Source organism: Megascapheus bottae, chromosome 10, assembly GCF_031878675.1.
Source record: "Megascapheus bottae isolate mThoBot1 chromosome 10, mThoBot2.hap1, whole genome shotgun sequence".
NCBI classification, from domain to species: domain Eukaryota; kingdom Metazoa; phylum Chordata; class Mammalia; order Rodentia; family Geomyidae; genus Megascapheus; species Megascapheus bottae.
This window is the reverse complement of record NC_143518.1, coordinates 35146869-35166819: the sequence shown is the minus strand read 5'-3', so window position 1 is coordinate 35166819 and position 19951 is coordinate 35146869. Positions and strand designations below refer to the sequence as shown.

At 44.0% G+C, this 19951-nt stretch overlaps 2 protein-coding genes across 3 annotated transcripts in view; one reads left to right on the top strand and one right to left on the bottom strand.

Annotated features, from left to right (window-relative positions):
• Copa (coat protein complex I subunit alpha) overlaps nucleotides 1–1333 on the bottom strand; it is a 53395-nt gene extending 52062 nt beyond the window's left edge. The window contains exon 1 of one of the 2 annotated variants that reach the window (XM_090340662.1): nucleotides 1173–1333. In XM_090340662.1, coding sequence (XP_090196788.1) covers nucleotides 1173–1212 — 40 coding nt within the window. In that variant the 5' untranslated portion in view covers nucleotides 1213–1333. The remainder of the gene's footprint in view (nucleotides 1–1172) is intronic. The other variant, XM_090340663.1, reaches the window with a different exon arrangement.
• Nucleotides 1334–1390: 57 nt separating this feature from the next.
• Nucleotides 1391–19631, top strand: Ncstn (nicastrin). Its single transcript, XM_090340664.1, has 17 exons — nucleotides 1391–1532; nucleotides 3367–3471; nucleotides 7825–7948; nucleotides 8375–8490; nucleotides 9190–9335; nucleotides 11134–11284; nucleotides 11940–12049; nucleotides 12315–12467; nucleotides 13082–13186; nucleotides 13352–13429; nucleotides 14135–14307; nucleotides 16705–16807; nucleotides 16922–17017; nucleotides 17308–17395; nucleotides 17652–17806; nucleotides 18101–18313; nucleotides 19096–19631. Exons 1-17 carry the CDS (start codon nucleotides 1448–1450, stop codon nucleotides 19216–19218), a joined length of 2124 nt encoding a protein of 707 aa, XP_090196790.1. The 5' UTR covers nucleotides 1391–1447; the 3' UTR covers nucleotides 19219–19631.
• Nucleotides 19632–19951: the final 320 nt, after the last annotated feature.

Here is a 19951-nt window from a genome sequence, read left to right as displayed (position 1 = left end):
GGACTGGCAAAAAAAAAAAAGGAATGTTCTTTGTTATGGGGCCTGGAGGTTAGCCTAGTGGTAGAGTGCTTGCCGACCTGGATTCAATTCCTCGGTACCTGACGTGGTGCTGAGAATCAAAAGGTAGAGCTCTAGCCTTGAGAAAGTCCAAGGACAGTGCTCAGGCCCTGAGCTCAAGCCCAGGACTAGCAAAAGAAAAAAGAGAGAGAGAGAGAGAGAGAGAGAGAGAGAGAGAGAGAGAGAGAGAGAGAGAGAGAGAGAGAGAGAGAGGAGAGAGAGAGAGACAGACAGACAGACAGAATTAAAGATTTCTAGAAGCTGGATGTGTAAAATAATTTTTCATTGAGTAATTTAGAAAGGAGCAAAAAGACTCAGAATGTCTGAGGGTTCATGTATATTAAAGAGTGCTATCCTACAGACAAATAGGCAAATAAAAACGTAAAATAAAGGTGAGAATATTTCAGAGGAGGTCTTGGACTCATAAAACAATTGATTGTCTTAGTTTGCCTTCACAAACTGTATCATAAACTTGATGAGAGTGTATATCGACAGTGCTTTCACAATTAAATATCTATCAAAGTGTTAAATGTACATATTCTATTTTTGATCCATCCCATTTTGTAGTCTAATTGCCTACATTGTGTGTAGAAGTATTTTCATTAGGTCTTTCTGACAGCCAAAACCTAGAGGAAAAACAACAACAACAACAACAACAACTGGAACGCCCTCTGAGACAGTGTCTCACTATGAGATATGAACACAGCGGACTGTGTTCATCTCTGCACAAGCTACTGTGACATAGGTTGAAACTCAAATGCTCAGGGCCCCTCACTATAACTGTCAATCACAACACCCAACAGGTCACCGGGCCGTGGGAATAGGGGGAAAAAAAAAAAAAAGAAGAAAGTCGGGTGCTCTCAAGAGACGAGAGGAAGAAGGAAAAGAATAGGGAGCAGGCCTAAGGGATGCACTGCAGTGCAGAAACCACTACACAGGTAAATCACACAGAGGAGAGGCCCGCGGCGACGACCACTAACCCTAACCTCCCCCCCCCCTCCCTCGGTTCGTCCGATGGGCCTAGTTCTGCTGGATAAATCCATCCATTCCCTCTCCCGGTAACAGGGCCGCCCCTGACGGACAACCTCCAAGTTTCGCCTTTTCCCCTCTGCTACCTTTGACCCGCGCACTCTTGGTCTCGAATTTGGTGAGCATCGTTCAGTCTTCCGGGGGCTCCGACGCTCGAGGACCACCACAGCTTCCACCACTCCCCGCTGGCCTTCGGGTCTCTTCCACGTCAGCCACCCTGGGTCGCGGCACCCGGAAGCGCCTCAGACACGGACTTCCGGTCGCTACGGCTAGAAGCCATAGAGACGGCGCTGGCGGAATCCTAGAGAGGCCGCAGCTGGCCTGGAGGAGAACCGAGACTTCCGCTCCGCGGAGAGTCAAGATGGCCACGGCTGGGGGCGGCTCGGGGGCCGACCCGGGCAATCGAGGTCTCCTTCGCTTTCTGTCTCTCTCCGTGGTACTGGCAGGTGAGGCTTCCCCACCGGTGAGATCCGGTCTGTAAGGGGTACCCTCCGGATCCGCCCATCGGAATGCGGTGGCGTTTCCCTTCTGGTCCCCGCTGCCCCTCCGTCCCCCCACCCTCTAAATCCGCCTTCTCTTTCGTTCCCACGACAGACGTTCCCCCCTTTGGCCGGGCCCTTCTTGTCTTCATCCCTTCCGCCCGGAGGCAGGTTGGGCCGCTTCATTCCCCTCTTCCAGGCCTACGCCTGTCATTTCCAGCCTGACTTATCAACCACTTCATCCGAAGCCTGCTTTCCCCCAGAATCTTAGCTACCCCACCCACCATTGAAAGGGAGAGGTGTGAAAGTTGAGCTTCCTTCCCTCTGTTTAGGCTTTTTGAGACCGAAACAGCCTTGTTTGTGGCTGCTGTGAGGGCCTGAAAAGGTAGAGTTATCATTTCGTCCTCTGATCCCACCATGAACCCATGTTCCCGTGTCGGGTCTCAGTTTCTTTCATCGGTAAAGTGAAACTGAGGTAGGTTAAAACTGTAGTGACTCAAGGAACTTTAGGCCTTTTTCTTTTTTTTCTTTCTTTCTTTTTTATTTTGTGATTGAGCACTAAAATGTAATCATGCCTGCGTTTAATTATGTCTGTTTCTTTACCAAAATTCACACACACATACACACACACACACACACACACACACTAGCTGACTCGAATTGTAGGTATACACAAATGAACTACTGGAGATGTGTAACTGAACAGGTGTGTGGCATAAGGTTTCTCCCTATTGTGTTCAAATTCCCAGCAGAGGTCTTAGATGTTTTTGTTTGCTTTGGTAATGGTAATTTATAGTTTTGGACCAGCACTCTTGTTTTTCTTGTTTGTGTATGTGTGTGTGCGTGTGTGTATGTGTATGTGTATGTGTATACCAATACCAGGGCTTGAACTTTGGGCCTTGCTCTTGCTTGACTTTTTCACTCACACCACTTGAGCCACAGCTACAGTCTGGCTTTTACTGGTTATTTGGAGATCAAGTCTCTTGGACTTTTTCTCCCTGGCTGACATCAAACTTCAGCCATCAGATTTCAGCTTTCTAGGTAGCTAGGATGACAATCATGAGCACTGGAACTTAACTGGAGCACTCTTATTAAAAAGATAGTACTGTATCTCAGTGGTGGCTCAAGCCTGTAATCAGGAGGTTGAGATCCAGGATCAACTTTCAAAACCAACCCAGCCAAGAAAGTCTATGAGACTCTTATTTCTGGCTAAACACCAAAAAGCTAGAATGGAGATATGGCTAGATATGGTAGATATGATAGAGCTTTTTTGAGCAAAAAAAGCCAAGCAAGAACCAAAAGTGTATAATGCAGTCAGAAGCTGGCACATGTAAGGACAAACACCCTTCTTTGGGCAAATCAAGTTGTATCTCTTTTAACTGTCGTTGCTGCTTGTGGAGTTTAAACCTTCCGAGATACATAGATGAATACTCTTAAGCATTTGTCTTTCCCAACAAATGCCCAAGAAATGAAAAGAATGGACGTGCCATGTTAAAAGGTCCAGGACCCTGTATCTTATGCCTGTAGTCCTACTTTGGTGGTTGGAATTGGGGGAGGAGGGGAAGGGACATATTTGAAACCAGATGAGGCAAAAGAGTCTTTGAGACTCCATCTTCAAAATAACCAGCAAAAAGCCAGGCAATAACTAGCCAGCTAAGCAAGCTCAAGACCTTGAGTTCAAACACACAAAAGAAGTATGATAGTGACTTATATGCTATGAATCAAGTTAAATGTCACGAGAGACGATAGGGTCTCCAGTGTCTTGTACAGTAATTCCTTCTAACGTTTCTTATTCTGTCAGGTTTGTGTGGAGGAAACTCTGTGGAGAGAAAGATCTACATCCCCTTAAATAAAACAGCTCCCTGTGTCCGTCTGCTCAATGCCACTCATCAGATTGGCTGCCAGTGTAAGTTGAGATTGGGATTTGTGTTTGTGGCCATTAATATTTCAGTCTGGTGATATTAAAAAAGATCCTTGTTCTGCTTGTAAGTCTTGGCCTTCAAATTAGATTATGTGAGTGGATGATAGAGAACTATCTGCCAAACTAAGAATGATAATAAGAACTAATATTTAGTAAATGCTACATACTAAGTTATTTGATCCGTGTTTTGTTTAACCTCCACAATAACTGTAAGCAACATTATATATCGTGAAGCTTAGAGAAAATGAATAACTTTTCCGAGATCATACTATCTACAGATTGGTATTACCTGCACTTTGAATGATCTCTATGGGGCTGCTTTTTTTTTCTTTTTTAAAGGATTATGATATGTGTTGTGCATTCCAGGCTGGCCTCAAACTTAATATCCTCCTAATTGCTAGGATTATAGGTCTGAGTTGCCATACCTGGATTTATTTATTTTTTGTTGTGCTTAGGATTGAACCCAGATTTTAAGCTAATGTTTAGTAGGTGAAAGCATTGAAAACACTGAATAGAGCAACTATTGGATGCTCTTTCTTTCTTTTTGTGTCTGTCATAGGGCTTGAACTCAGGGCTTGAGCATTGGCCCTGAGCTTCTTTTGCTCAAGGCTAGCAGTCTTTCCTTTTTTTTTTGTCTGCCATGGGACTTGAGCTCTGGGCCTAGGTGTTGTCTCTGAGCTCTTCAGTTCAAGTCTACCACTCTACCACTTAAGCCATAGTGCCACTTCCGGTTTTCTGGTGGTTAATAGGAGATAAGAGTCTCACAGACTTATTAATTCCCTGGGCTGGCTTTGAACCGTGATCCTCAGATCCCAGCCTCCTGAGGAGCTAGGATTACAGACTTGAGCCTCTGTGCTGGCTAAGGCTAGCACTCTTGAGCCACAGAACCACTTCCCACTTTTTCTATTTATGTGGTATTGAGAAATTGAACCCAGGACTTCATGCATTTAAGCAAGCACCACCAAGCCACATTACCATCTCATGGCCCATGGTCCTGAGCTCTTTGGCTCAAGACTAATACTGTACCACTTTGAGCCATGAGAGACACAAAAGTTGTGATCTGAAGGCTGAGTCCCAGTTGGCGTTCTATTGAGGCTACTATGTTCAGATTTGGGGTTTCCACAGACAGTAGTTCTATCAATATAATTTTGTAGGTAAGCCGGAAACTTAGAATCTGATCCTAGCTTTTTCATCATCAAATGGGTCACCTTTGAATTTCAGATTATTCCTGTACTAGTGTTTGGAATAGTCTTGCCAAAACAGAAAGTCAGACTTTTTGTTTATTTACTTTTTTTTTTTTTTTGCCAGTCCTGGGCTTTGAACTCAGAGCCTGAGCACGGTCCTTGGGCTTTCTCAAGGATAAAGTTGTTTGCTTGTTTTTTTGAGGCAGAGTCTCACTGTATAGCTCAAGTTGGTCACAAACTTGTAATCCTCCTGCTTCAGATTCCCAAGTACTGTATTATAGGAATCAGCTACCATATACAGCTTTAGTGTCTTTTAATATGGTTGTTGTTGATGATGAATTTATAGCATGGTCTCCACAGTACTATGTGATTACCTGAATCCTTCCAACTTATCAAGAAGAAACTGTTGTTGGAAATAATGGAATTGCTCAGAAAGACAATAAAACCTGTTAGTTCCTGAGTTATATAGGTATACTGTATGTTAATTGCCCCTTGACCCTCCTACAGGAAGCACTAGGAGTAGGTTGAGTGGTTCTAAATAGCCTCAACTTCTTTTCTGGTGGATTTAGTGTTTTGTTTTGTTTTGTTTTTTTTTGTGGGTCATGGGGCTTGAACTCAGCCTGGGCACTGTCCCTGAGCTCTTTAGCTCAAGACTACCACCCTACCCCTGGCCTGACAATGATACCTTCAGCTCAAGGTTACCACCCTACTCTTGAGCCAAGCCCCACTTCCCGGTTTTCTAGGGGTTAATTGGAGATGAGTCTCAAGTCCTTGTGTGCCCAGGCTAACTTTGAACCTTGATCCTCTGATCTCAGCCTCCTGTGTAGCTAGGATTACAGGCGTGAGCCACTGCACCCACATGAATTTAGTTTTCAAACTGGATTTTTAGATGAAAGACAACCAGATTCATAATGGGCTAAGATCAGAATTTATTATAAACCTCATTGTGAGCACAAGAAGCCAGGATCCCATCCTCCTGGAGCTGAGCTCTAAAAAATTCCCTTTGGAAATGAGTCTTCCCACTAGATAGTCTTTGAAAAGCCCTTTGGGAAGTAAAGCAGTAACCTCTAGAGATAAAGCCTAGAGCTAATACAGAGAAACAAGAAGGGAGTGGCTGGACTTTGGCTACTTCCTCATTAAGATCTCATTCCTTTTCAACCTTCTGACTTCTCATTCTTACTTCATCTTTTTTTTTTTTTGGCTTGGGCTCAGGGCCTGAGCACTGTCCCTGGATTTTCTCAAGGCTAGGGCTCTACCACTTGAGCCACAGCACCACTTCTGGCTTTTTTCTATGTATGTGGTACCGAGGAATCAAACCTGGGTCTTCGTGCATGCTAGGCAAGCACTCTACCACTAGGCCAAACTCCTGGCCCCTTACTTCATCTTATCTATACATTCTTAGCAGGCTATGCCCTTAATTAATATGGCTAGGCTTAAACTAAGGAAAAAAATGAGATTTAGATTTTATTTTCTGGTTATAATGCCCTACTTCTATTGAATCCTTAAAATGCTCAAAAACAGCTATATATTTCTTCTTGCTCCATAAACTATTCCTTCTTGAAGTTTCCAGAAAATGTAAGCAAATTACCTGATTACCAGTTATGATTCAGGTTGGAATCTAGATTTTCAGTTCATTCTCGTAGCAGGCCTTTGCCTTCTCCTCTCCAGACCTTTTTTTTTTTTTTAAAAAAAAAAAACTACACTAGCTTTTCCTTTGCTCACATTTTATTGCAAGAACTGTTGGAGTTTTTTTTTGCTCATTGTTGTTGGGGTTTTTTGGTTGTTTTAATTAGAATTTCCATTGGTGTTTGGATTGTTACTAAAATTGTTTCAGACTGATATCCCTCATTTTTTACTCTCCTCACATGAACTTGCTAAGTTTTTACTTGTATATGAGCCACAGTTGGGCATTGGAGATCCTTCATTCATAAATTTTATAAGATCCCATGGGAGAAAAATTCTTGGCTAGCAATTGGGAAATTTATAGTTTTTGTCTCCTGCCAGTTGCAAGTATTTTAATGCCTTAGTCTGGAAGTATAGTTCTCATTCCTGACCATTATAGAACTACATGTAGTGAATTTTGAAAATACCTATATTTGAGTACTTTTAGTTTGGAATATTTGAGGCAAGGCCCAAACATCCATTAAGATTCCAGGTATGAAGGGTATAGCTCATTGATACTGTATATTTAACATATGTGAGATCTTACATTCAATCCCCACTACCAAGAAAGTAAAAAAAGAAAAGAAGGGGGAGGGGAATCTACACAATGATTCTAATACACAGTCATGGCTGAGAACTACTGTTCTAAAATAGTTGATGAATAACACATTCATCTTCCATGGAGAAAAGAGTGCCAAAGAGATCCTAGAATATCTCTCTGTAGATCCCTTGAGAACCTAAGGAATATTATCAGCTGCCTCAAATTGTGTAGAATTGTAAACATTCTTCACTATCCATCTTCTAGATCAGTGCTTCCCAATCTTTGTCTCATTATAAGATACTTAGAAATGGGTCTTTGTGTGGCACCCTGACACACACAGAATGGATGTAATTGGTAGGGCATCCTGAGTAGTCTATTTTGGTCAACAAGTGCCCATACAAAGGAGAGAAATCAGCAGCACCTTTCTAATCCATCCAACATGTGTCAGATAGGAAGCTCTGTTCTAGAAATCTTAAAGTTCTTAATCTCATTTAAAACTAGTCAGGAACAAGTGAAGTTATTCCCAAATAAAGTGAAGGAATAATGACACTGGGGCCAGGAAATCTATACACTTTTATAAAGGAAGATTCAAAGCTAGAAGCTAAGCTAGAGTTCTAGAGTTTGATATTTCCTGGAGAAAATACAGGTTCGGAAAGTTGAATGTCTGTTGTCCTAGAGTCTTGTGCATATTGTTAAATGAATGGTTGAAATTGTAGAGAATAAGAAGATCCGTTTTTTTCTGGCATCATGACTACTAATGACATCTCTTTTGTCCTCCTATTCCTCCTTTCAGTGGAGCTGGGGATAATTCAGCCCTCCAAGACCAGAGAAGACCATATCTGCCCAAATATGTTGTAACATCTTTAGAGATAAATGATTTGTAGACGCAGTAAGACAAAGTCAGAATTGTTACTTGTAGGAACTTTAATTTGACCCATTCTGTCTTGGCAGCTTCAATAAATGGGGACACAGGAGTTATCCATGTAGTAGAGAAAGAAGAGGACCTGCAATGGGTGTTGACAGATGGCCCCAACCCCCCTTACATGGTTCTGCTGGATGGCAAGCTCTTTAACAGGTAAGAACTGGGTGTGCCTGCTGGAAATCTATATCCAGAGAAAGAGCGATGCAGTGAACAGTTCTCAAACTTTGGAGTATAGCAGCCTTAGTCTGATCAGGGGGCATGGTGGCAGGGTTGGCATTCATAAAGGAAGAAAGAACGTCAAAGGAAATCATCTTAGGAACCTTAAGAGTAAAATTCTTGTAAGGATCTCAGGGAATGAGGAGGGATGCCAAAGGTCTTGATCTTACTTAAGGACAAAATAGATGAGATTAAACCCTAAACTCATTGGACCATAATCCAAACTCAGAAGTTAGAGACCAAAAAGGGAAAGAGTGAGTGGATAGTTCCAGTCCCTAATTGTTTATTGATTTGCATGGGGAGGAGGGCAGGGCATTTGACTTATATGTTGTGTCTTCTCTCACGGCATTCCTTCTATTGCAGGGATATAATGGAAAAGATGAAAGGGAGAACCAGCCGAATTGCTGGTCTTGCAGTGACTTTTTCCAAGCCCACCTTAGGCTTCTCTCCTAGTGTGCAGTGCCCAAATGATGGGTTTGGTAAGAGCCCCAAAGAATCAGAAGGCCTACTGTTGTACAGGCTTCACTGTTGCTTCAGTCTTAAAAGTGTATTTGTGTCTGTGTCTGTGTATGTGTATGTGCAAGGAGGGTGGATTATCTGTATCTCTGTGCAGCTAACTCCCAAACAGAAGGTAGAGTTTCCCTGCCTGCCTGCCTGCCTGCCTGCCTGCCTTCCTTCCTTCCTTCCTTCCTTCCTTCCTTCCTTCCTTCCTTCCTTCCTTCCTTCCCTTTCCCCTCCCTTCTCCCTCCTGTCTTTATCCTTTCTTCCCTCCCTCCCTCCTGTTTGTTTTATCTTTCTTTTTTGGCAGTACTGGATTTGAACTCAGGGCATTGAACTTTACAGGTACTCTACCATTTAACCCATACCATCAGTCCTATAGGCTTTCTTATGACCTTGCTGCACTTTCCTTTCCTCTCTCCTTTCCCCTTTTCCCCTTACTTTTGTGTCATTCCTTTATGTCACATGCCCAGATGCCTAATCTGCCAGCCTAGGTTTCTCCAGTAACCAATATCTCTATTTTAATGTGACTGGGGATAGATTTATGTTTGTATTTTTGCATCACTGTCTCTTTTTAAATTCTTAGTCCCGATCCTCTAATATTCTAATCTTCCTCTTTCACCTGTTACTTACGTGCTTGATGTCCTCATAGTCTCTCTCACTTTCCTTCCACACTTCAGGTATTTACTCCAATTCTTATGGACCAGAGTTTGCTCACTGTAAAGAAACACTATGGAACTCTCTGGGCAATGGCTTAGCTTATGAAGACTTTAGTTTTCCCATTTTTCTTCTTGAGGATGAAAATGAAACCAAGATCATCAAGCAGGTACTGACTTTGCCATCTCCTAATAATTATTATGAGAAAGTATATTTTATTTTTTAGGCTTTCCTGTTTGGAAGCAAGCTCTTTTTACAGTTAGACACTTGGAAAAACAGTTTCTTGAAAAAAAACACAAGAGGTTTATTTTCCTCACATCTGATTTCTTTCTTGTCTGATAATCACAGCATTAAAGCTACCAATGTATCTTTGATCTGTTTATCTCCAATACTAGTGCTTGAACACAGGGCTTTGTACTCTTGCTCTTTTTGCACTCACAGCTGGCACTCTACTACTTGAGCCATACTTGTACTCTGGCTTTCATTGAGTTATAGGGAAATGAGTCTCAGATTTGTGGCTTGGGCTGACTTGGAACTGTGATTCTCAAAACTCGACCTTTAAGTTGTTAAGATTATTGACATGATACAGTAACAGTACCAGCAAAGCATTTTAGACTGAAAGAAAATATTAAAAATATTTGAAGCTGGGTGCTCATAGTTCATGCCTATAATCCCAGCTATTTAGGAGGCTGAGATCTGAGGATCATGGTTTAAAGCCATCTCGGGCAGGAAAATGTATGCCACTCATCTCCAATTAACCACCAAAAAGCTGGAAGCAGAGGTGTGGTTCAAATGGTAGAACACTAGCTTTGAGCAAAAAAACAAAAAACCTCAGGGAAAGTGCAGTGCTCTGAGTTCAAGTTCCATGGCTGGCAAAAACAACAAACAAACCCACATTGGAGTAGGCATTCAAAAATTCAATTCCTTGAGTGACATGCGTCTATAATTCTACCTATTCAAAGGCTGAGATCTAAGGATCACAGTTTAAAGTAGCCCAAGCAGGCAAATACAGACAATTGTTATATCCAATTTGCAAAAAGTTAGATTGGAGGTGTATTCAGGTAGTATAGTGCCAGCTGTGAACAAAAAAAAGCCAAGCAAGAGCTCAAACCCTAAAAATGGGACACACATAAGCAAAAACTTCCGTGAAGGAATTTATGAGCTTCTATGTCCTAATTGTAGTCTAACATCTTCATTCACTTTTAACATTAAGAGTAGTTAAAAGATATGTCTACACTTTACAAGGTGACTTGATGTCTAAGATTATTTTAATCTTATGTTTGATCTCTAGCAGTGCTTCTTGCATCAGATCACACTGAGAATACTGTCTGAAGCCAGGTGTGTAGGCAATACCTGAAGTCTCAATAGGAGGATTATGAGTTTGAGACTATCCTGAACTATATAGCCGGACCTTGTCTCAAAAACAAAAATGAAAAAAAAAACCCACAAAAATAGCAGCTCTAATAGGTCATTCTGGGATAGTTAATAAATTTATCTACTCTAACCAAACTATTGAGCTGACTGTTGAGTCTTTGTCTTTGATCTTACAGATCCTATGTTTCTACCAGGACATCTGTAACTCAGAGATAAATGTCTCCCAAAAGGGAGTGGCTTAAGAATGGGAATGGAAAGCAGGCACAGGCTTATAGGCTCATGCCTATAATCCTAGCTACACAGGAGGCTAAGATCTGAGGTTCAAGGTTCAAAGCCATCCCAGGCAAAAAAAATCCTTGAGATTCTTATCCCCAGCTAGACACTAAAAAAAGCTGAAGTGGAGCTGTGGTTAAATGGTGTTGCACTAACCTTGAGCAAAAAAGCTCAGGGACAGTGTCTAGGCCTTGAGTTCAGCCTCAGGACCAGCACAACAATTAAATATTTAAAAAAAAAAATGGAGATGGGATTTCCTTTTTCCGGGGAGAAAAAGGTTTCACAGCTAGCTGTCTCAGTGGGGCCCATCTCCCTTCCAGTGCTATCAGGATCACAACCTGAGTGAGAATGGCTCAGCCCCTGCCTTCCCGTTGTGTGCCATGCAGCTCTTCTCACACATGCACGCAGTCATCAGCACTGCCACCTGCATGCGACGCAGCTTCATCCAGAGCACCTTTAGTATCAACCCAGGTAGGATGGGTCCAAGCTGTGCTGGGTGGACTGTTGTGAGGGCAGACATACCGGGCCAGGGAGGTTGGTGAGAACAAGGGAAGAAAGGAACAAGCTTGGGTAGTGGGAGCACTGAGTGGAAGCAGTAGCTACAATTTTGAAGTTTTAGACAGCTTGTACTGAAGTAGACGTCAGCAGAGAACACAGTCTGGGACAGTTGGAGATAGAAAAAAGTAGCCCTCAAAACCAATGAGATATGGAAGTGGCACTGTGGGTCAAGTCATACAGTGCTAACCTTGAGCTGAAGAGCTTAGGGACAGGCCCAGAGTTCAAGCCCCATGACTGACAATCCTCCCCTAAAAAATATTACACTTTTGAGTCAGGAGTTTGGCCTAGAAGGTAGAGTGCTTGTTTAGCATGCCCAAAGGCCCGGGTTTGTGATTTCTTGGTACCACATACATAGAAAAGCTGAAAGTGGTGCCATGGCTCAAGTGGTAAAGTGCTAGCCTTGAGGAAAGCTCAGTGTTTGACAGTGCTCAGGCCCTAAGTTCAGTCCCCAGGACTGGGGGAAAAAAATCCATAAGGCCCTGAGTCTGAGAGGTCTCCCAGGCTTTCTTTATAGCTCCCTCTCCCTTAGTCCTATCACTGTTGGTTCTCTTGTTTGTGACCTACTCAGAAATCGTCTGTGACCCCCTGTCAGACTACAATGTATGGAGCATGCTTAAGCCTATAAATACTTCTGGGACACTGGAGCCTGATGACAGGGTTGTGGTTGCTGCAACCCGGGTGAGTGTTGCCCCTGGTCAGTACCTGCAGGGCTGTCATAGAAAGAGCTGGCAGACCTCTTTTGGGTGTATCTGATTTCAGAATTCATACACTCAAGAACCTTAAATGGAGAGGGATCTGGGATGTAGTAGTCCTGGGCTCTCTCCATTATTCCAACAAATATATATTCCCTTGGCTGGAGCAGGAGAGGGGACATGGGGCTTTATACTAGTTTCCAGTTTTAAACTATACCTCGCCTGTCTCCTCCCCTTTTTTTTGTACACAGTTGGACAGCCGCTCCTTTTTCTGGAATGTAGCCCCAGGAGCTGAAAGTGCTGTTGCCTCCTTTGTTACCCAGCTGGCTGCAGCTGAAGCTTTGCACAAGGCACCTGATGTGACCACCTTGCCCCGCAATGTCATGTTTGTCTTCTTTCAAGGAGTAAGGGTTCTTCACATTGAGTGGGCTGGAAGAAGCGGGATGGCAAAAGGGAAGAACTCAGCACTTAACCTGGGTTGTTAGGTAGCAAAGTTTTTGGATGTGACTATATGTGTTTCCCCTTTGGTGTCCTGTATTTTAGGAAGCTCTTCACTGAGTGGCTAGGCTATCAGCCTCCACCCTCTCCCACCTCAATCTTCTATCTGAGGCCTCCTCTCACATTTTTTGTCGAGTTCTTTTACTGCCACCTGAGAGATCCTGCCTATTCCTGTTGGTCGAAGATGAGAGAATGACACCCATAGCTAAGCTAGTAGAGGCAGGGAAGAGTCAAGAAACACACATAACAGTTGGTGTTTTCTTTGGACCTTTTATTAAGGCTGATTTCCCTATTTCTGGGCTCAAGCTGTCCTGTGATACATGTATATGCATTTGAGGAATCTTCACAATGGGGAGGTGGAGGAAGGATGGAGGAGTCATGTGGCTGTAAGCTGATGGGCAGTTCAGATGACCCAAGACAGTAGGCTTCTTGTCTTTAGCTTTGATGATCTACTTTTCCTTGAGGCTGTCCTAACTCTTTTAAGTTTCTGTTCCTTTTCCTCCCTATCTTCACACCTCAGGAAACGTTTGACTACATTGGCAGCTCTCGAATGGTATACGATATGGAGAAAGGCAAATTTCCCGTGCGGTTAGAAAACATTGACTATTTTGTGGAGCTGGGCCAGGTATGCAGTATATATCTTTCTTTCCTTCTTTTGAACTAAAAGTTCTTCCTTTATATTCTGTTGTCCTGGTTGCCAGCACCACCCCCCTCTCCTTTGACTCCTTTTCAACAGGCATGGACCACAGCAGGAGATGGACTATAAATGTTGCTTCTTCCTCCTCCACAGGTGGCCCTAAGACCTTCATTAGATCTCTGGATGCACACAGATCCAATGTCTCAGAAAAATGAGTCTGTGCATAATCAGGTAACCCATCAGATAAGAGAAAGGATCAGGTTGGGTATTGGCTAAAGGATGAATACTACAGTTGTTATTGCTTGCTGGGGAGAAGCATGAGCTCAGTGACACTCCATTCCCTCTTACGGGTAGTTCTCTGATCATTTGATGCCTGGCACAGTACCATTGCTCATTAAGGACAGACGAGTGACTTGTCCTTGCTTTTCTGCTGAAATCTTCCCATCTTGTCAGGCCCCCTGCCTCCCAAATTGGCCTCCCCTTTCCTTACTGCTTATTTAAGACTCTTCTTTTTTCAGGTGCAGTTCTTTATGCCTGCTCCTCTTCATGTAATGCTCTTCCTGCCACTTCATCTTTGCTGTCATTCCACTCCTATAGCACTAGAGAATTGAGTACCTATTTAGTCTTCAGCATTGAAGTTTTCATTACTATTTTCCCTTGCCAATTCTGGACAACAGATAATAAGTGAAATAGCCACTGAAGAGAAGGCATAAGGCAGCAGAGTTTAAAGAAAATAATTACAGGCTTCTTCTTTACACCCAAATTTCCTAATTGTAGAAAGAATGATGTGAGCAATAGGTAATCCAAAGCACTGGTTCCAAAAGTTTTGAAGGCTGTAGATCTAGAAGAGCATAGGGCAAGAAGTATAGAACACTGAAGGGCTGGGAGAACCCTGTTTCCTATTTCTCAGTAGTTAGCCTCCTTCACTCCCCCCAGGTTGAGGATCTCCTGGCGACTCTGGAGAGGAGTGGTGCTGGTGTCCCGGATGTCATCCTCAGGAAATTGAATCAGTCCCAGGCCCTCCCACCATCTTCTCTACAACGATTTCTTCGAGCTCGAAACATCTCTGGTGTTGTTCTGGCCGACCATGCTAGATCCTTTCATAACCGGTAAGTCACCGGGCTCTGCTTGTTTCATTCCAATTCTGAAGTCTGAGGGAAAAGTTGCTCTTATCCCACCCCTGCTCCTTGCTCCCTCTCAAACAAACAAACAAAACCCGCCAGGCTGTTTGGGTTCTTTTCTTAGTAACCTGGTCACTCTTATTGTATGAGTGGACCTTGGCTGAGAGTGTGGCCTAGTGGTAGAGTGCTCGCCTAGCATGCACAAAGCCCTGGGTTTGATTCCCCAAAACCACATACACAGAAAAAGCTGGAAGTGCGGGCCGGAAGTTTGGCCTAGTGGTAGAGTGCTGGCCTAGCATGCACGAAGACCCGGGTTCAATTCCTCGGTACCACATACATAGAAAAAAAGCCAGAAATGGTGCTGGGGCTCAAGTGGTAGAGCTCTAACCTTGAGAAAGTCCAAGGACAGTGCTCAGGCCCTGAGCTCAAGCCCATGACTGGCAAAAAAAAAAAAAAAAAAGAAAAGAAAAAGCTGGAAGTGGTACTGTGGCTCAAGTGGCAGAGTGCTAACCTTGAGCAAAAAAAGGTCCAAGGACAGTGCCTAGGTCTTGAGTTCAAGACCCACGACTGCCCCCCCACCCAAAAAAATAGTGGTCCTCTTATTGATTTGTCCTTTTATTTATTTATTTTTTTGGTCAGTCATGAGGCTTGAACTGTAGGCCTGGGCATTGTCCCTGCGCTCTTTAGCTTAAGGCTAGCGCTCTGCCACTTGAGCCACAGTGCCATTTCCAGTTTTCTGGTGATTTATTAGTGATAAGAGTATCACAGAATTTCATGCCTGGGCTGGCTTTAAACTGTGATCCTCATATGTCAGCCTCCTGAGTAGCTAGGATGACAGACTTGAGCCACCAGCCCCCTGCTAACTTGCTCTTTATAGTAACAAAACCATCCTCAACTGTAGCACTTCCAGTCCCCCTCTTGGGAGTCCCCTTTCTTCCAATCTCTTGGGGTCTGAGCTCCCTAGGGTTGCCAGCAGAGGGCATCCTCTCAAGAATATGGGAAAGAGGGGGATTATCATTTAAACAGAGTTGGTATCTGTCTCCCATCTGTCCATGGGATGGCACACACAGTGCTCATACTCTGAACTGTAACATGTTCTTGTCCTATGGTGGACACACGTGGTTCAGTGTGCTGAGCAGGGCTCCAGAGAAGAAATGAAATACCAATAGTTACCTCTTTTTCTGGGTTGCCCTTAAGTTGTTCCTAAATTACTGTCTAAGAGAACAGGACTTTTCATTCAGGCTTTTTTTTTTTTTTGGCCAGTCCTGAGGCTTGAACTCAGGGCCTAGGCGCTGTCCCTAAGCTTCTTTTGCTCAAGGCTAGCCCTCTACCACTTGAGCCACAGCAATACTTTTGGCTTTTTCTGTGTATGTACTGAGGAATTGAACTCAGGGCTTCTTGCATACTAGGTAAGCACTCTACCACTAAGTCACATTCCCAGCTTTGCAGGCTACTTTTTGAGCCCCAGGACCAAATAAGTTTCTGTGTAAAAATACTGAGGCTCTGGTTGTTTCACCAGAGCCTGAGCTCCCTTTTCATTCCACTTATGGAAGTGACAGTTCTAGCATTAGAGTAGCTTTCTTCTTCTTTTCTGCATTACTTTAGGGTGAGGCAGAATTCATCATTTGAACAAGATTTGGATTTGATTGTGTGGTAGACTTGAATCTGAGAGGGATGAGGATTTACTCATTGTAGAGGCTGGGAGTACCCTCTTTTTAATTTGGAGCTCCCGACGACCATCGCAATGACATGACCCAATGTATTCATACATATACACAATCCTAATACCTGCTTATTTCCCCTCTACTTCGAAGCCCTAGCAACATAAATGTTAGTTGGAACTTACAGTTGCTCTGATTATGTGCAATTTTCTTTTTTTTTTAATATATTTTATTTATTTATTTTTTCCAGTCCTAGGCCTTGAACTTGGGCTTTCTCAAGGCTAGAGCTCTACCACTTGAGCCTCAGCACCACTTCTGGCTTTTTTCTATGTATATGGTACTGAGGAATTGAACCCGGGTCTTCATGCATGCTAGGCAAGCACTCTACCAGTAGGCTAAACTCCTGGCCCTATGTGGCAATTTTCTGAAAAGCCTTTTAGCCGCGCCATCTTGGGTCTCTAGCCCATACAATTAGAAGAGTCTCCTGTGCTTATTTAATCTTTTCTACCCCATTTGGAAAGTCTTGGTATTTATCCAGCCACCAATCCCTTCCTAGCTCCTCTTTATTCGGTGCCTTTTTTGATAATGGTACCTAATTTTCTCTTTTCCCTTCCCCTGGGTTATGAAAAATAACATACCAAGTTCTTGTTAAAGGGGCCTTTATGTAGTAAAAGACATAGGCTTTGCTGGACATAGCCAAGACTCATGCTAACTTTTCTGGCAGCTATTTCGAGAGCATTTATGATACAGCTGAGAACATTAACGTGACCTATCCTGAGATGCAAAGCCCTGAAGAGAACCTGAACTTCGTGACAGATACTGCTAAGGTAGCACTGACCCAGGCTAGATGGGAACATGGGAAACACAGTGAAAATGGTTAAAATTAAGACACAGAGAGTAGATGAGATGAACCAGTGAGCTTCTCTCCTTAACTACCACAGGCTTTGGCTAATGTGGCTACAATATTGGGACGTGCACTCTATGAGCTTGCAGGAGGAACTAACTACAGCCACACAGTTGAGGCTGATCCCCAAACGGTAAGAACTGATTGGCCCTTGGCCCCTTGGCCCTTTCTGTCTTGTTTTACACAGTGGGCGGACCCCAACCTCTTATGTTCTTTGCCTCACTTTCCAAACTTTCGAACTCAGCATGCCTTTTCACACTGACAAGGATGCTGCCTCAGAGAGCTCTTAGGTAGACATCATCTATGTCCTTATAGCTGGCCACTATCTTCCAATCCTATTTGGCTCCTGCTCCATGCCTTATCTCCATTAATTCTTTTCCTGGCAGGTCACAATGTTTTTTCAACTTGCTGTTCCAATCTTAGGTCACTCGCCTCCTTTATGGATTCCTGGTTAGAGCCAACAACTCATGGTTCCAGTCTATCTTGAGACAGGACCTAAGGTCCTACCTGGGTAAGCATGTGGTATGAAAAGGGTAATCCTTAGCTGAAGAAATGTGTCAAAAATAGCCATCATTTTAGTTTAATTCTTTGTTCTTTTTTTTTTTTTTCTTCTGTTTTCTCTTTCTCTGTTTTCCTTTCTCCCGATATTGGTTGGATTCTTCTCTCTTCTGGCTCCTGTCAATCTTGGGTTCTTCCTATCTCTGCCTACCTCACCCCACCTTCCACCCATCCAATCAATCCTCACTCCCCCTCTGGCCTGCAATCAGGTGATGGGCCTCTTCAACATTACATCGCTGTCTCCAGCCCCACCAACGCCACTTACGTTGTGCAGTATGCCTTGGCAAATTTGACTGGCAAGGTGACCAACCTCACCCGAGATCAGTGCCAGGATCCAAGTAAAGTTCCGAATGAAAACAAGGATGTGAGTGGTGGTGGGTGTTGGAGGTCCTCCGGGGTCTCGTTCCCTTGGGAAAATTGGAGGATCTTCTAGGTCCATGTGGACTCAGGGGGTTGGGATGGAGATTGGTGGAGGGATGCAGCCCAGTGAACCTGAGTGTTGAAGAAGCAATAGCTGGGTGAAAATGGACCACCTACAGCATAATAATGGGATGGCAACCAGTTAACAATTGGTTCAAATGTGGTGCTGATGGGGGTGAAAGGAACAAGTAAGAAGAGAGTTACCTCAGCCTTGTGTATGGCTCATCTTCCTGTGCAGCTGTATGAGTACTCATGGGTACAGGGCCCTTTGAATTCCAATGAGACAGATCGACTCCCACGGTGTGTGCGTTCCACGGTACGACTCGCCAGGGCCTTGTCCCCTGCTTTCGAACTGAGTCAGTGGAGCTCCACTGAGTACTCTACATGGACTGAGAGCCGCTGGAAAGATATCCGCGCCCGGATATTCCTGATTGCCAGCAAAGAGCTTGAGGTGAGATGGGGCCAGAAGGGAAGTAACAGAGTCTTTCTAAGGGGTTTCTGTTGTTTTCTGGCTCATACCGTTCCATATCCCGTTTGTCTCATATTTGCAGCAGAACTTACTACAAAACCTATCCCTGGCCCACAAGCATGTACAATTGTGAGACCTCCACTGCTAGTCTGAGTGCAATCCAGAGTGGAATTCCAGAAGGTCTTCCATATTCCCTTCCTACCTGGCATCCCCATCTGGCTGGGATGGATCAATCTAAGATTTAGTGAGCCATATCATGAGTAATAAAAGCCCTCCCGTGAGGGGCTGGGAGTGTGACCTAGTGGTAGAGTGCTTGCCTAGCATGCACAAAGCCCTGGGTTCAATTCCTCAGTACCACTTATACAGAAAAAGCTGGAAGTGGTGCTGTGGCTCACGTGGTAGAGTGATAGCCTTGAGAAAGCTCCAAGGACAGTGCCTAGACCCCAGTTCAAGCCCCAGCACTGGCCAAAAAAATCCCAAAAAACAAAAAGAAGCCCCATGAGAAAATCAGAGCCACAGACCCTACCTTTGAGATACTTAAAATCTAAGTAATGCAAGGTAAGAGCAAGAACAAACTTCTCTTTTCAAATGAGGAGAGTTAAGTATTCAGATATCTGGGAAATGGTGCCTGGTGGTTGTTCTGTACTTGGTGTTTGAAGCCAGCACCAGAATTCCGCTGTCCTGTCCTGTGACCCCAATGTCCGAAACTGCACTGAGTTCTGAGCACCTTTCTCTTTCCCTGACCACAACCTTCTCCCTTGCAGTTTATCACCCTGATGGTGGGTTTTGGCATCCTCATCTTCTCTCTCATCGTCACCTACTGCATTAATGCCAAAGCCGATGTCCTTTTCATTGTTCCCCGAGAGCCAGGAGCTGTGTCTTACTGAGGACCCCAGCTCTCCCTGCCAGCTCTGCACTTCACTGGGAACACAGCACTAGGTATCACTGGAATCTCTCTGGGCCTGTCTCAGACAGAGCTTAGCATAAAGAAGTGGAACTGTCCAGAAGAGACAGGGAGAGGTAGCCTCTCCTCATCCTCCCCTACTCCTACCCCTGCAAGATCCTGGGACTATGATAGAAGCTCCTGCTCCTGTTCAACTCCCAAGTTGCCTACCCTTGCTTGCCCTTCCACAGGATGTATCTTTCCTTTCTACCCTGCTCTTGGACCTCAACTCCCACTGTTGCCCTACTCTCACACCCTGTTACCCAACCACCTACTGGACATGAGTCCAGGAAGAAGGACATGAGACTTTAGCATAAGGCTCGTACTACATGGAACCCCTGAGGAGGAGCCTTGTGTCTCTTTCTCTGGGTCGTCTGATGGCATATTATGGTGGGCATGCTGCCGGGTGGGTATCCCACCTCCAGCCCACTGTGCTCAGTTGTACTTTTTATTAAGGTGTAATATCTATTTTCGTTGGGTTTTTTCGTTTTTCTTTTTCTTTTTTTGTAAATATATAAATACCAAGTCTCATTAAAATTATCCCAAATGACTTGTATCATTGTTATTCTTCCATACCACCATAGTCAGTGACTTTGTGTGCTATCTTCTTGGTCTCCAAGACCCCAGAAGTAAGGCCCTTTCAAACACAGCCCTAAAAAAAGGACCTTTTGCAGAAC